Raw genomic sequence first — 16,235 nt, 5'->3', positions numbered from 1 at the left:
AATAGGAATTATATGGTGCTACTTCTGAGATGATTTTGTTGTTTATTTGACTGTGCTTGATGACTTTTCTATTTGCAGCCAGAGAAAATGAGAGATTTCCCCAGACTTTCACCTGAGTACATGTGGATTTGTATTCTGTGGACTCCTGCTGATCCAGGGCTGCTTGCAGGGAGGACAAGCTGGCTCCCCTGTTATTTTTGTTCAAATAGACACAATCTTCATGATGCCTGTAAAAATGCCTCCCACAAATGCTTTTGTGTCCCAGAAGCAGTGTTTGTCTACAGTGATTAATGCACGGGGAAATTTATCCCAGAGCCTCCTTTCTCCCAGCAGAGCTTCTGACTTGCAAGTAACCAGCTGCCTTTACTCTCCAGTAGCAAATCCTGTTGTGGGGTTTGCCCAAGCTGCTGTGGCAAACAGGAGCAATACTGGGGTAAAAGCAGATTATTCGGTTATATTTGCTCACTTAAAGCAGCACGAAGGCCCTGTCACGAACTCCTAACCTAGAACAAAACAGGTTGAGCATCTCCACACTCCATGCTGCTGCCCTTGGGCACAAGCCTGACCCTGTCACGAGCTGGTGGGTAAAGCACAAGCCAAAGTCTGCTGGATCCAAACCGTGCCGAAATGCAAAATGACTTTGCAATTCAGTTAGGCTGAAAACCATGTAGTTACAAAAATACCTCTGTGTTTTTCTGAACAAGGCTTCAGAGATTTATTCTCCTTCCTGAATTACGGTATGTCTACACTGGCTTATGCAAAGTTGTCCCGCCAGACAGACGCCAGCTCCAAATCCAAACCCATGTGACTGTGTTGTGTGCTCAGGATGAACCTAGGTTAACAAATCAGACTCAATCTTAAATCTTTTTTTGTGTGTTTGTTTGCCCTGAATGCCTTAAAATTTGGAAGAGAGTCCAAATGAGAAAGCAGGGATGCTTTGGCATAACTTGGTGCCCTCACTCTCCAAACTCCAGAGGTCCTTTTTAGTTTCTATATTGATTTGGAAAGGCTGGAGGGAGATAGATAGATCCTAGTTGATCTTTTAAGAACTTTGGTGTCAGATCAACAAAAGTCTCATCAGTTTCACTACAATTGTGCCCATCTTTAGGATTTTTTCAGGAAAATAACTAAAAAGCTTCTGTTCATGAAGAACAGCCTATGACAAGATTCTGATGAACACTGTGACATGTAACCTTTGTCCTTATGAACTGAATGATACAATGCATGTCAGTATTCACCTAAAAACCCAGAAGACAACTCTTTGAATGTCTAAAAAAAAGCATTCTCCTACAGAAAAATCCCAGACTGTCATAGCTTGAATGCTGTCAAAATCCATTAAGAATTCTGCTCCAAAACCCATAAGGCCATTCTTTTCTCTTTAAAATAATTTCTTAACATATTTCATAATTAATATCAGACCGTAATAAAGATAGACTTGAATTTAGCTGTTTAAATCCAAATATTCTACTCTAAGCATTGTATTCACATTTTTTGTTGAGCAACTAGACATGTTTTAATATAGTCCTTTAGAACACTAACTATATTTGCGTAGTGAAGATGTTTATTCATTAAGTAAATCTTACACTTTTGACTAACCTTTCCTTATGGACAACACGTTTTTTTTAATGTTTCTTTCTTAAGTTTTTTATTTCCTTTACTAGAATAAAACAATTTTCTGCTGTCAAGCTTTTAAATACATACATATTTTAATCATGTGATTTTCCAGTTAATACTATGACTCTTTTGAAACAGAAAGGAACAGAGGCTGTACAACAGCTAGATTGTGCAAACGCAAAGTTAACTGGGCACATTTCCAAATATAAATCAAAGCCAAAACAAGGGGAATTTTGAAGAGGAAAGAATGCATGGGTCAAAGTGGAGAAAAGTCTCAGTCATGAGAAAATATTTTCTTGTTAAACTAAAATAGTTTTGATATTAAAATGATAATGAGGGCAAAACCCAGAAAGAATGAAAGATATTTTAATCAAGCCAGAAAACACAGCATATTTCCCCTATATCCTTCAATGCTGATCAGTGAGATAAATATTGATTGTTCTGTACACAGGGTCAAGGAGGAGGAATGAGAAGGGGGATGCTACTATTTGCTTTGCTCACTAATATTAAATTATTGATCTACCAACTGCAGCAGAAGCACTGTAGAGGAGAGCAATGTCTTCATGGAAGAATATATAGAAAAAACAGAAGTAGATTTTTTTTTTTTTTTTTTTACTAAATCACAAAATCAGTGAAATAATTTTCATCAGTGCTTCTTTTTTTTTCTTTTTTTTTTTTTTCACGCTCTAGAGATGAATATCAGAAAATTCTCTGCTAATGAGCTGAAATACTCTGATAATGACCCAGATCAGCATCTTCAAGGAGTATTAAGCAAACTGAGGTTTCAAAGCTGAGATGCTTTCCTTTCTTGTCTTGTTACCGCCTCTTATTCCCTCTGTATGCACCCTGATAACCATCAAATCACAAATTGACAAGATTAGATACGGTAACTGGCTGGCAAACTCCGGAACGAGCACTGTCCTTTTGGCAACACATTTCAGCCCAAGGTGCCTGAAAGGTCCATTTCCAAAGCTGAGTCACTTCCCTTATCCAGCATGCCAGACACAGCACTTGGAAAAAAAACTAAAAATCTGATTTTTCATGCATAAAACAGCAATAAAATGATCCATTTAAACATCCCTGGGCTTGTCCAGCTATTTGCTTTAGTTTGACAAGCAAGTATAAGCTTAGGTCCTATGGCTTCGGGGGACTCTTAAGAGCATTTCCATAGCATACGGTGCTGGAACAAAAGCTAGGAGACAAAACTACTGCTGCACTCTGCCGTATTGTTGGCGAGCACCAGAGCGCTCTCAACTTCTTGAAAGCAGAAAGGTTACAAAACATTTGCTGTGGCTATGCTGGTGTTACTGGCTTCTGATAATAGCTGGATTTTGAAAAGGGGCATTTTTATCATGTAAAAATGGATACACTTTAGGGTAAAGACAATTAATATGGAGTACTTTTTTTTTCTGAACAACAACTAAAAAGAACTGAATCTGGGCAAAAAGAACTAAAATACCAATCAAGTGGTCTAGCAAGTAGCAAAAGCATTATTTGGATTAAGTATTTATGTGGAGACATATTAGGAATGCAGTCAGTGGAACTTAAAGTAGAAACAAATTTTTTTTTTCAACAGTTATTCTCAGAGCTAGTACGAATGGGTGCCTATAAATCCACAGTCACAGCAAAAAATAAAACACAAGGCATTGAAACAGAACTTTTCAGCTGAAAATAAGAGGAAGTCACGCTTACCTTAAAATTGTGTGCTTTTTCATAGTTGAAATGGTTGTCATTTTGAGTTAAGGCTGCTCTCCTGACCAAGGAGGTGATCTGCGAATAGGCAAAGAGTTTCAGAGGTTGCCACAGAAGTGCCCCCTTGACTCCCACCTTCACCCCCAGGGCCACAGCCAGGAGCTCTTGGCGTTTCCTTCCTCGCTTCGATTTGTGAACAACGGCACAGCTTTTCTCATTTTCCAGCCACAGATCCTCCGAGAACATTGTGCTCGGGTCCCAGATCTTTTCCCTGTCTTCCCCGGTGTCTGGCAGGCTCGCTGCCGTCAGTACAGCACAGTTTGTCCAACTGCTTCTGATGTTAGACAGCAGATTTGAAGCAGCTGCAGCCCATTCTGCCGAGACCTCTGGCATGTGACTCGAATGGGCCGGCTTGTGGGACGGAAGGAGCTTCTGCATCTGAATAAGTAACGGCCTGTGCCGTGCTATTTCTGAAGGCAGATGTGCGCCTGAAACAATAGCTTGAATTCATGCACCGAGCCCCCCCTTCCCTCCCTCCCCAGGCAGTGGGATCCAGAGGTGCTGCCGAAATACCGGCCGGGGGCACGGCTTTATGGCTTCACGCCCAAACGCCTTCCAAGGGGAAGATCGCTGCTGCTCCGCAGCCTGTTGGAAATGAACATACAAACAAAAAAGCCCCAGAGAAGCCCACACAACTGAATCCGATGCTGCATCCAATTACACTCTGAGATTTATAAGCCAGCAGCCTGCATGCCAGCAGATTAAACCCTTAAAACCATGATGATTGTTTAATCTTACAGGGCTAAAAATCTCTCCTTTTTTCATATCCTCTACCATGGGGAAATCCAGCAGCACTCCAAGCACTTTGATGTCATGTTTTAAATTAGAATATTTTGTGAAAGTGTCCTTAGTAGTATGGATCTCACTGTCAGAGAAAGTTGGAAATTCAGCTGGGGAGTATGCAGGCTAGGAAGCCCTGAAACCTCATGCAGTGTTTAAATGTGGACAGGATAATTCTGCCAGCTGTAGGAAGCCCATGGACACAACCCTGTTTGCAGAACTGTACCTGCAAGGTAGAAAGAGCTGTTGTCCTTCACTCTGCTTGTATACGTATATAGACTGGGGAGGGGAAGGGACTTTACAGCCCTGCGACAGCAGAGATCTGAACACTAACCAGCCTGCACTAGTTTGCAGTGCTACTTTAGGCACCTGACTTAGTTCTTTACAGGTAGGTACGTCCCCTCCTCAGGACACAGAAGAAGTGTGACATCAAGCATCCCCTGGGCAGCACTTTCAGCCCTCCCTTTCCCTCCCTCCATCTCTCCTGCTCCTTTAGTGAACATGCCCATCCTCCAACCATGAGAGAAGGACAGCATTTAAGGGGAGATGTAATTCTCTGAGGTGTGTATAATGTTTGATATGCTGAGGCAGAGCAAACCAGGGTTTGCCAAGTGCTCCTGGGAAAACTGCTTCCCTGAGCTAGAGACACTAAAGACCACATCAGCCTTTCACAGTCTGCCTCACTTGAACCTACCCAGAAAACACGTGAAATTAAAGTATTTAATTTACTCATGTTAACTTGTGAAGTTGAACTTGCCTCTTTCTTTTTTCTTCTTTTTTTTTTTTTTCTTTCTTTTTTTTTTTTTTTTTCTTTTCCAGTCTGCTCCTACCTCAGGCTGAAAGGTCGTAAGGTTCATCTAATTCACTAAAACATCCACACTAGAGATTGCCTGCTCTTAGCAGAAAGGATGCTTTCTTGATTTGAAAGCCCATGGGGACAGATGGTTGGCTGTCGGTAACATCAGGCTGTGCAATTTCATATAGTGCCCTACTTAGGGTTTTCAAGAAGTTCTGCAACCAACAAAATCAGATTTTCAGCTACAAAATGATGCACCTATTTCTACGTACAACATAATTCCTTTCTTTGCCGGGTAACTTATAGCACTCCTTTTTATGAGCTATCATATTGCAAAGCTTCTGCTGCCTCATAGGTGGGATTTCCAGACAGCCTTGCTACTCCTGGAGCAGTTGCTGCTTGCCCAGCCTTTCCCCAGCACATGGCACTGTTATCTGACCACCAGTGACAAGTGGCAGTGATGTATGTATTAATATTGCTCTGCCTGGAGGAAATCCCTGCTGCTCTTCCATATGTCCTCCTGCTAGTAAGTCCTGATTTCTGCCAGCTCAGGACCTTTATCTGCTTTCTAGCAGATGAAGACAAACTATTCTCCCCCCAGATCCCTTTCAGTGTACTTCAAGACACGAAGAGCTCTGGTTTGAGGGATATCCCTGACAACCCCCCATCCCCAGAGGTAGTGGCTTGAATATGGGTTATCAGGAAAGAAACTTCAGAGCAGCTTGAAGTTCTCATCACACCACTCTTTCTGTTCTCAGTACCATCTTAAACATATTTATGTTCACCTGTAACAAAGAAAAGCCAACTAGCTCTGTGTTTCCAGACACCTCTGGAGCTACAGCACCTAAATCCCCCCAAATATATAAGTGACTTTTGCTCTGACTTCCAGAATAACAGATCCAAAGTCACAGAGAGGTCAGTTGCCTAATAATGCTCTAATATTTGTATTTATGTCACTGGACTGATAAAAATCCCATTATATAACCAATATTTTTTACATAACATTGCAGATTGGATACTCAAGCATCAGGCTTACAATGATACGTCTTAGAATTACACTATTTTTGGAATATCAGAGTGTCATCTTGGGATCAAACATGCAGTACTGTATTTAATGGAAACTCTGACTGTTTTCTTAGAAGCATTAAACTTAATTGACTTGGAGGCGGAAAACAGCCAAACTAGTTCATATGACTAAGGCAGATGAGTATTTACTGTTTATCATATATGATTTATTTTATTTTTTATTTTTATCCACTAGGTTACTTTATCTGTCCTGCTTGGGCCCTGTTTTGATGGTTTAATGGGATCCCTTGCAAACACAGGATGTGCACAGAAGGCCAGCCATGAGTGCATCCTCTTAAGAAGCTTAGTCATACAAAGCCCGACCAGGTTGGGTGTCTAAAATGATGCTGTGAAACTGAGATGAGCTGGACTGCAATACAACCCCTTCCTCTCTAAATCAAAATCAAACTGCAGCAACATCAAATTCTCACCAGCAACCAGAAGGCACTGATACCCTAGGCCAGCCCCAGTAGCTGAAGCTTTTTCTTGTATCTATTTTCTTTCTCTTAATACAGAATTTACTGCACAGAACATGGTGTCAGCTCATTTAAAGAGTATCTCTTGATCAAGTTAACAAGTCAGCCTGCAGCTAAGGAAGAGAGTGCCAGTGGCTAAAAATATTATTGCTGGTTGTGACCAAATGTCTGAACTAGTAAAGACTGAAAGGCAAATACAGTCTGTCTACGTTTTCAGACCAAAGGATTTCTGCGTAACATATGATTTCAGTTTGTCAGTCTCTCTGCAAGACACAAGTACCATACAGCAAATTGAGCATTTACAGCAAAATAAATGTCACTGAACTAGAATAATAAAATTAAAAGTGGGGGGAGAGTGCAACTCAGCTTCTGTGACATTTCCAGCACGCCTCTGTAGAATGAGCTGAACTGCACAATTGTCTCTTTCCTAAAACACTGCCATCTTGTTTGCTAACAAAGGCCTCGGGGGCAAGAAAGAATAAATTCTAGCATGAAAAGGTTTCATTTTTGTACATGTTGCATGATTTCAGTTTTAATCCTGTGGGCAGCACTGAGGACTGTCTGAAAGATGCGTCTCATCCTGCATGTGCGTGCGGGGGAGAAAATGGCAGCCTACTCCTCGGCAGGCCTTCCAGCGCACACGGGAAAGGTGAGGTGGAGAGCCATGGCTTGTCTCCTCCAGCTGCTGCCACCCACACACGTGTGTCTGGTGGGGATGAGGCAATGACACAACTACAATGAGCAGAGGAGCCGCTTAGCACATTTTCCTTTACAAGACCACCATGGAAAAAAGCCTGCTGCGTGATGAGGAATTGTGACGAACCAGTGGCTGATCCCTAACTAAATACATCTAACACCACACATAAATACAGTCATAGGTCAAAGGGAGGCCTGTTTCCTCACAGGCACGGCACACTGAGTAATCTGCCAGACAGATTGCGCTTGCTCAATTGCAAGCACAACATGGAGATGACACACGGTGCAGGAATCTTGCAGCTATTGACTTTTTCCTGGTTTTCTCCCACCAAGCTCTTCTCACGGTGCACGCAGCAGGCAAATCCAGAGAAGCCAGTGAGTAATGCAGTCTAAGCGCACTCTTAGCAAAAAAACATGGCATGGGAGGATTATTGGCATAGAGGTCGATCAGAGAAAGGTCTTTGTGCAACAGCACTGTGACAAGCCTGTGCCTCCCTTTGCCACAGCAGCAGGAGCTGACACCAACAGGCTTCTCTACTGTTGAAACAGTGGGAGGAAAGAAGATCCCCGCAGAAGATGTATTAAACAAAAAGCAGAGTGTAATGATTGCAGAGTGGCACTTGCAAACCTGCTCGTGCAAAAAACACTTTCCTAAGAAATTAACCCCTCTCATGGCAAGTTTCTTGATGTGTATCAGGTGAACACAGATGACAAGGGTGTGCAGGACCATGAAGCTCTGCAACATGCACCTCACCATAAAGGAAGGAACCAGACCACACAGAAATGGATCTGATGCTGCTCTCAGTTTTGCTTTTGAGGGGAACACAGTCTACACGCTCTCAGGAAATGAACACACACAAAATAATTGACATTAGATGTCTGCTACTTTCTGTTCCACACAGCTGCAGCTGCAAGGGCAACAGCTTTCCCTTAACACAGGTCCATCGAGAAAGTAGTTTTACCAATAAAAACCCAAGTCTCTTGTCTCCACCACTGACTTCCTTTCAGGGGAGCCACAGCTCAGTAAACTGAACAAGATCTGGTCCCATTAAAAAATACAATACAAAACAAAAAAACAAACTATTGACATTGGGCTACGATTCTGGAGAGCCTGGATGCACTTCCATCACCACCAAATCCCACCATGTAGCATTGTACTAACTAGGTTTATATGTGCTCCTCACCACTGAAGAGAGAAGAGAGGTACATTGTTGACTCATGGATAGATATTTGGAAGGTCTCTTGAGGACCTGCAAGTCAAAACAGCCCCAAGAATCCTTAATATGAACTAGAGACAAGAAAAGAGCAATTCCCTGCTGGTCCCACTTGCTTTGGTGAGCCTAAAGTCCCTGCGGAGGAGGGAGAGAGTGCCCCCACTGACAGCCTGTTCTTTTGAAGACAACACAGTTCAGAGCAAAGAGAAGTTCTCATTTACAAGGACTACTGCAGTAAATGCTCTGAAGTTCTGAACTGAAATCTTTACACCTCTCCTAAAATAATGTGATTGTTTATTAGCATCACAGTGACCAATTGTCATTTATATCCACCTTTTTCTGACAGGGTACTCAATCCCTTCCCCTGCAGATAAAGGAGATAAAAGACATAATTTACCTACAGCAAATGGAAATATAATCTCTCTTAAACTTCAGATGCCCCTTTTAAATCCTTCTCAAGCAGATTTTTCTGTACACATCATGATTATTTTACTCAAAACAACGTAGCAAACCAGAGGTGAAATGCTGTAGATTCAGCAAGGCAACAGAAACTGTTACTAAAAATAATAGTTGATGAAAGCCTCTTATGGAGTATTAATATACTAAACTATTGTCTGTTTTGGAACAACAACTGGAGCTTACATTAAGTGGCGTGCAATTACATATTCATCTCCAATTAAAAATAATGGGTGGGCTAAAACCTTGTATTGTATACAGGCTACTGTATCACAATGTGCTAAGTTGTGCGTTCCATGCCCACCATTATACCTAATATGTCTAAAATAGTTCTTATGTTTCTCATTTTTGTAAACTATTATAAATATGTACTGTTTTTTAAGTCGATAGTAGGTATCAATGAAGAAATAAGTCCAGAAATAAAGAAAGGATATAGGTATAGGATGAGCTAATTCAGTTGTTCCCCCAAATAACCCTGTAAAGATTATCATGGTAACAGCAGGTCTGGCCTATTTATTGCCTCAACTTCCTTTCCTCCCACTCTCTCCTTTATCCTTTCCAATCCATCTCCATAGTTGTCAAGGTTATTAATGACGTTCTCCTGGCCAAGTTCATGAGCCTCTCCTCTATTCATGACCCAAATGGTAGTAAAGGGATGAAAGGGCAAGGGGTTGAAGGCTAAACGAGGCAAATGAGAGGAGAACCAGACACCGGTGCCACTGCTGTCACCACAGAGGAAGAGGAGCACCAAGGCCTCCCCAGTGGGGCTGGCAGGAACCACTCCATTTGAAAAAAAGGACTTTCTAAGGGAAACTGCACTAGATCTATTTCTGAATTACTTCTTCTCTTTGTGGATGCAACACATATGATTGACTGCAATGTATGTGAATAAGTACTGCTATCACACCTATAAATTATAAAGAGTATCTATGATAAGATCCAGCCTGTAGTCAGACCAAAATTAAACATGGTATTTATCCCAATCTTTGTCAAAAATCTGCAGTGATCTTGTTATTCTATCAATAATGTTCTTCAGATAACAAAACTAACACAGTATTTTTCTAAAGAACAGACATTTAAGGATGGACTGGATGGATGGATGACAGGTATCTAATCTAAAACAGTTATCTGGGCTCTCTCCATAATCAAAGGAGAAAAACAGAAACCTCCAGACAATGATTCATCCTCTTCTAAGACAGACCAAGTTTCAAATGGTTGTGCTTGCAGCTCTTTTATGGTTGATATAAGGAAATTAGATGACTGAGATAGAAAGACAGCTTACTTTAAGCTACCTAAAAAAAAAATTACATAAGATTAATCTCTCTTTGAGCTCTTTTCTATTTATATTTTTTCTACTATCTATTCAATTTTAGAATAAATTGAATAAGGTATCCTTTGTTTTATCGTCCTGAACTATGTCTATGAGTAATTATAGAATAATAACTGAACTTTGTTTTGTATATTAATACTTCCCATAATTTAGAGATGGCTAAGATGCTCTGAATACAGGGACTACCCAGTTTACTGTATCATTTGTTGCTCAGCTACATATATAATTTTATCTGGACTCATTGAAGGATTTTTTTTCGGAAAGTATAACTGTGGAAGAGTCAGTATGCAATTAATACAAATTTCTAATGCTGACTATACAGGTAGCCAGCATTTTGACATTTCACCCACAGAGGAAATAGCCTAGCAACATAATGAACTTAATATGATATAAAATGGCCTCTTTGAATTACGAGGGAAGTGACTCATGCTGTCTGCAAGATATGGGGCTATTAGTCAAGAGACAGAGATTAAAAAAAATATCATAAACATCATAGTTTTTATCCAGACCCTCAGTGGATACTGGCTTCAGAGCATGTAAGTTATACACATGCTTGACCTGTCCATATTTTTATGTTTTTGCTATGAAGCTCTTCCTTTCTGAAGAAATAGCACTTTGTTTAGGAAAGCCAGCTTGCCATCGATTAAAACAGTCATTTCCCTGCAAGGAGACTGCAGAGTTTGAATGAAAGCCAAGCATGCTGAGTTACCATAATGAAGTGGAGAAGTTAACACGTCTACTTCCCAGTCTGGATGGAAAGGAAGGCAAGAATGTCCCCCCCGAGTAATGTATGTCCCCCCTGAGCAATGTATGCAAGTGTGCCACAGTGCCTGTGGAGAGACAGGAACAAGGATGGAGGTGCCGTGAGCACAGATATCCTGTCCTTGGGGCCCTGGTCTTGCTCTGGTGCAGTTGTTGAGTATAGCTGCTGCTGCACTGCAGGAGCTGGTTGGGTGCTGTGCTAAATCACAGGGTTAAACCGAGAACCATGCTTTGTGAGATGTTGTTAAGTCTGTTTAATGTCAGGACATTAAATGAGTGAACTTGATAGAAAATCCCAGTGCAGTATAGCTACTGTCTTTTATAGCCAGTGGGCATAAGACTTGTATGTTTGACCATATGCCCCACCACACACCCAAACAGGTAGATAGCATGAAAAACACAGACCTACCTACTCATTTCTAGGTTAATTCTCATTTCTGTGTCTCAAACAGTACTATGCCCTATAAACGGGTGCTATATCAAATTGATACAGTAACAAGCTATCTGCTTCATCTGCAGTGAAACCAAATACACATAAATAAAATTCAAAAAAAATAAAATACAGAAATTGCTTCTGTTTCTCACTTGGAGTTTGGATACTGTCTGATGTTGAAGGTAAACTTCTTTAAGAGGGTTACCTAGCTGCATATGCTCTGGGCTGAATCCTAAGGACCGCAGTCAGAGGCTCTGTTCATATAGAAGAGCAAAACTCTAGTCCCCTGGGATCATGAGAAAACAAAGAGGAAAATAGTTTTCAGGAAAGTTTCCCAGAAACCACAGAATCAGACAGAAATGGCATTTATGTTCTGAGCCACTAACCGCTTGGCAGAGCCAGCTGATCTCTGGAGGGACTGCAGAGCAATGCCGAGAGAGCTGCCAGAATGTAAAGTATGCTGTGGCAGTCTCAGGAGCTAGCAGCATCACCACGAGCTGTGCCCTAGCTTAAGACAGCTTAAAACAAGAGACTTTAATGTGCGTTGAAGAAGAGATGTGCGCAAGCAAAATGGAACAAATAATTTGTGAATCAGTGATTTGTGAACTAGTGATCATCTTGTCTAACAAACTGGCAATCTCTAAAACATAATTGTTCCTGGAAAGTAACAGTTCGGGACTTGATCCTCAACAGTGTGATGCTCTGTTCAGAGCTCACAGGGAGATGGAGATGATAGGCAATTTGCAGGGAAGACAGTGCCAATATCACCAATAAGCAGCAAGCAGGATTTTTCACTAGTTTTGACAGTTTCTGGGTGTTGTGAAGGAACTCTAAAGCTTCATTCTCAAACTTACAAAGAGCATGACAGAGCTATAATTCTGCTCAGCAGTCATGACACTGTCGGGTAAAATATACAGTGCAGTGAACTAGAAATGGACTAATGTGTTTTTCTATCATCACTAATACTTCTGCCCTGTTTTGTGTCTTGTGGCTTCTTGCTGTAATAACACATAAACTGGGCAGGCAATGTAAGCTGAAAATAATTATTTATGTTATTTAGGACACAAAGAAGGCAATTAGTAAATAAGAAAATAGTATGTTTTCAAGTTGAAAGAATGCTTTAGCAATCCTAATCCTAAGCCATTGCATTTTACAAACAAGCCAAAAAAAAAAAAAAAAAAAAAAAAAAGAGACACAGAGAGAGAGAGAAATGCTAGTTTTATGTAAATGTTGTGCTTTATGACTGCAAGCTTATATTCCACTATCCTTCATGGATGGCATGGATAAAATAATAATAAAAAAAGAAAACGGGGCAATAAGAACCCACTACCCACATGAGTAAGTGGAACTGTAGTATGGAAAGACTCACTGGGTTTGGTGCTGAGCCAGCTGTGGCTAGTTTGAGCTGAGCTGTACATCCATGAATGCTTCTATGTCCCAGCATGAGTTCCCCTGAGGTGGGAGCATATGGTGTTTACAGCTTATCCAATTGTGATATACATGCTTTCATCCCATCAAGTTTCAAGGAATGTCACTCATGGGAGACAGGGTCAAATCCTTGACTGTCATCCCAAAACTAGTGGCATGGCTGTAAAACCTTTGGCATTTTTCTGACTACTGACTCTAAAACGTGTTTGCTTGGAAACAGAGCAGGAATCCATGTGGAGAAAAGCGATGTGGAGTTAAAGAAGAGACAGGAAGCTCTGCTGCCAGATGTGAATTTTTACCTGTTTCATTATATGCATGAAGTTTACCCTGTACATTGCACACCCCCTTTGTACAGGAGAAAGATTTCTAGAGCTTAAGCCTGCATTAGTTTCTGTTCTCCACTTGGACACAGCATGGGAATAAAGTTGTTGCAGTAGGTATTCTTCCATTTATTGGAAAGTGGAAAGCTGCCTGCAGGAACGGGCAATTGCCGGAGAGCAGGCAGCCTGCTTTGGCTTCTTCAGGCCACTTTGCAGAAAAAAGTAGCTCAGTGCATCACCAGCTTCTTCTTTTCCTGAATGCAGCTTCCGATCTGCACCAGGCCCTTGATCAGCTTCTCCTTTCCCACAAAGAAGCAAGGAGCTACTGTATGCTGCAGACCAGACATGAAAAGCACGGTTCACTGTGCTTTTCTAAGGGCGTGTTATAGGATACTCAAACCACTTGAGATCCTACACTTTGAACTTGTGTAAAGTACCAGAATGTATTTGAGTAGTTTTATTTTCCCTTAGAAAGCATTGTTTCATGTAATGTTTGCTTTGCCTATTGCTTGAAGCTGTTTTTGTTCCACTTTTACTCTGTGGGCAAGTAGCTGTACTGCTACCTTTGAAACCACATTTGCATTCCCATGGCCATTGAAGAGAAACTCAGACAAAGACTGACCCTACTTCTCTGCTAGTGAATGAGGACATAAAGGCTGTATAATCCCAGTTTTATTTTCCTGTACGGCGCAGCATCAGGTGTCACCTGACCCTGATATCCTTACAGCTCCCCGTGACCCCCAGCCTGCTGCCCTCTGGTATGAAGTGGCAGCTTTTGTTGTCGATGGCACAACTTGCACAGCTGCTTCCATCATTGTTTGGAGGGGGACAGATGGCTGTTCTCAACACAAAAAGGAGATTAAAAAAGAGTGGAGGGAATGACATCACTGCCCAGCCTGGGGTTTACTCCATGGGACCCATGGGGCTACCACCAGCATAAACTCGAAGTGCAGTTGAGTCTGCCCACTCAAAGGAAAAAGTCTGTATTTTGCAGAACAAAATACATTTCTTTTGAAATACACAGTTGCCAGCCCTTATGTATTAATATCCTTTTACAGCTGTTTAATTAATCTGAATAGATACTGTCCTATCATCAGCAGCACTTTTTAAAGTATTCAAAAAGCAAGACTGATGCTGTATTCTATCTCTCTCAATGCCTGTAGCTCAACTGCAGCAACTTGGCTTACAGCTTATTTATTTTGTTTTGCTTGTGATGAGGAGTTCATAAGAAATGGTTGGGGAAACACAGAATAAATTAGTTTTGCTGTTATAAAAATATTTTTTCTCTGTAAAGGATTTCATCCATATTTCATAGCCCCACTTATGTCAAAGGAATTAAATAGTACAACACTTTAGTTCTGGAAGTAGTTAGTCTTGTAGTCACTTTTCTGCCATGAATGTAGCTGCAGATCTGTGAAATCCCTCTCACTTCTCCCCTTTTTGATCACTGGATACCAAAGCATGGCAGCGGTTGTGGTGCTCCAGGACAGACACTCAGAAGAACACCCGAACTAGACTGCGTGTACAGTGATCTCATCCAGCTAAAGTACTTTCTGCAGTTTACCTGGCTAATATTTAACTTAAGTTATACATCACCTGATTATCTGATTACTGTTTAGATCAGGGAAATTTGGCCTCTGAACGCATGTGGCACTTGGTACCACCGTGTTTTTCTGCAGAGCACAGATTTTTGCAACAGATGAGGTTCCTAGCAAAATCATATAAAAAAAATAAAAGTCCCAACATGGAAATAATAGCATGATCTTTCCAAAGTGTGGAAAGATCCCTGAAACAAGCTAGCAGTATACATAAAGTGTGATTTTTTTATTATTATTATTTAAATAAGCTGTCATGGATATGTATTATGACCCTGGCAACCAGAGCAGGATTTCTGATTTCTGCTTGTTACACTGTTGACCACACAGTCTGGGATGAAATAATTAACCTTTCTCTGCCTCCACTTTTCCAGCTATAAAATTGACAAAATAAAAGCCTGCCTATGTTACTCGGGCTTCTGTAAGGTGTAAGTTCTCATGAGCCTCTGTTAGGGTTTAGAGGGAATAGCACGAGAAACAGAAGCACAATTTTATAAGGAATAGTAATATTTTGGTAACATTTGTAAAATAAAGCTGAAGTGATTACACTGCACTTAGGTATGTTTCATTGAAGATGATCATCAAAGTGGCCCCACAGCTGCTATCACGCTCCTTATGTTACCAGCACTAAACATTACCAAAAGAATCAGAAATGATGTTTCCAATCTGCTTTATTCCACCTTCCCTGTGCAACAACTGACAGGCGTGTGAAGATGAAACCACTCCACCAAGAATAAAAGGCTCATTCAAGTAAAGTATTGAGCATCTTCTACACAGGGGCATTGCCAGGATCAAGAAAGCCCCCAGCACTTTTTGTCATTGAGGTCTTTCTTCTTTTCTTGAGTGACTGGGGACACCACAGACCCAGTCCTGTGCGTGGCCCGAGCTGGGGCTGGGACCCACCACCCAGTGGTGCCCCATAGCAGCTCATGCCCCAGCTCCTGAGCCAGGAGGATGATTTTGCTGATAAAAAGATAAGGTTCCATGGGAGACATCACTGTCTGTGTGTGGTTTTGCCCCAAGAACCAAGTTAAGCCTTTTTTTCTTGCATATAACCACATAAAATAAGGTTCAAATTATTCCCTCTGGCACAGCTGTACAAACCAGCTCTATCTGCGAGACTTCTCGAATAAACCCACAGCTTTTAGTGGATTTGCACAGCTGCGGCCAGTGGATGGGAACGCAGAAAACCATTATGCTGATGAGACAAGAGACATAACAGACGCCATCAAACTCATTCTGATTTTTACTGTCTCAGCAATGCTGACAGTAACAACTGCAAATACTGGAAGGGCCCAAACTGGTGCACATCTTCCACTGCCATTAGTTCGGCTGGAGCTGAAGGCTTCCAGCACACCATGGAGTTGGGCCAGGGGTTGTGACAGAACAGGAGGGAGGACTCATTTGCTTCATCAAGTATCATTCGGTTTTATTTCACTAATCCAAGGAGTAGAACTGTGTATTAGTCAGCATGTTTGAACTTGGGGAGGGCTTTTCAGGGAAAATTCTCCTTTTGGA

General features: G+C 41.3%; 1 protein-coding gene across 1 annotated transcript in view; it reads right to left on the bottom strand.

Moving 5' to 3' along the window:
• Nucleotides 1-16,235, bottom strand: part of CHN2 (chimerin 2) — a 163,134-nt gene that overhangs the window by 21,960 nt on the left and 124,939 nt on the right. Inside the window, exon 7 of the mRNA XM_035316521.1 lies at nucleotides 3,307-3,384. Coding sequence (XP_035172412.1) covers nucleotides 3,307-3,384 — 78 coding nt within the window. The remainder of the gene's footprint in view (nucleotides 1-3,306; nucleotides 3,385-16,235) is intronic.

This window comes from Oxyura jamaicensis, chromosome 2 (genome assembly GCF_011077185.1).
Source record: "Oxyura jamaicensis isolate SHBP4307 breed ruddy duck chromosome 2, BPBGC_Ojam_1.0, whole genome shotgun sequence".
NCBI lineage: Eukaryota > Metazoa > Chordata > Aves > Anseriformes > Anatidae > Oxyura > Oxyura jamaicensis.
Note: the sequence above shows the minus strand (reverse complement) of the source record. Positions and strands in the feature narration are given on the sequence as shown.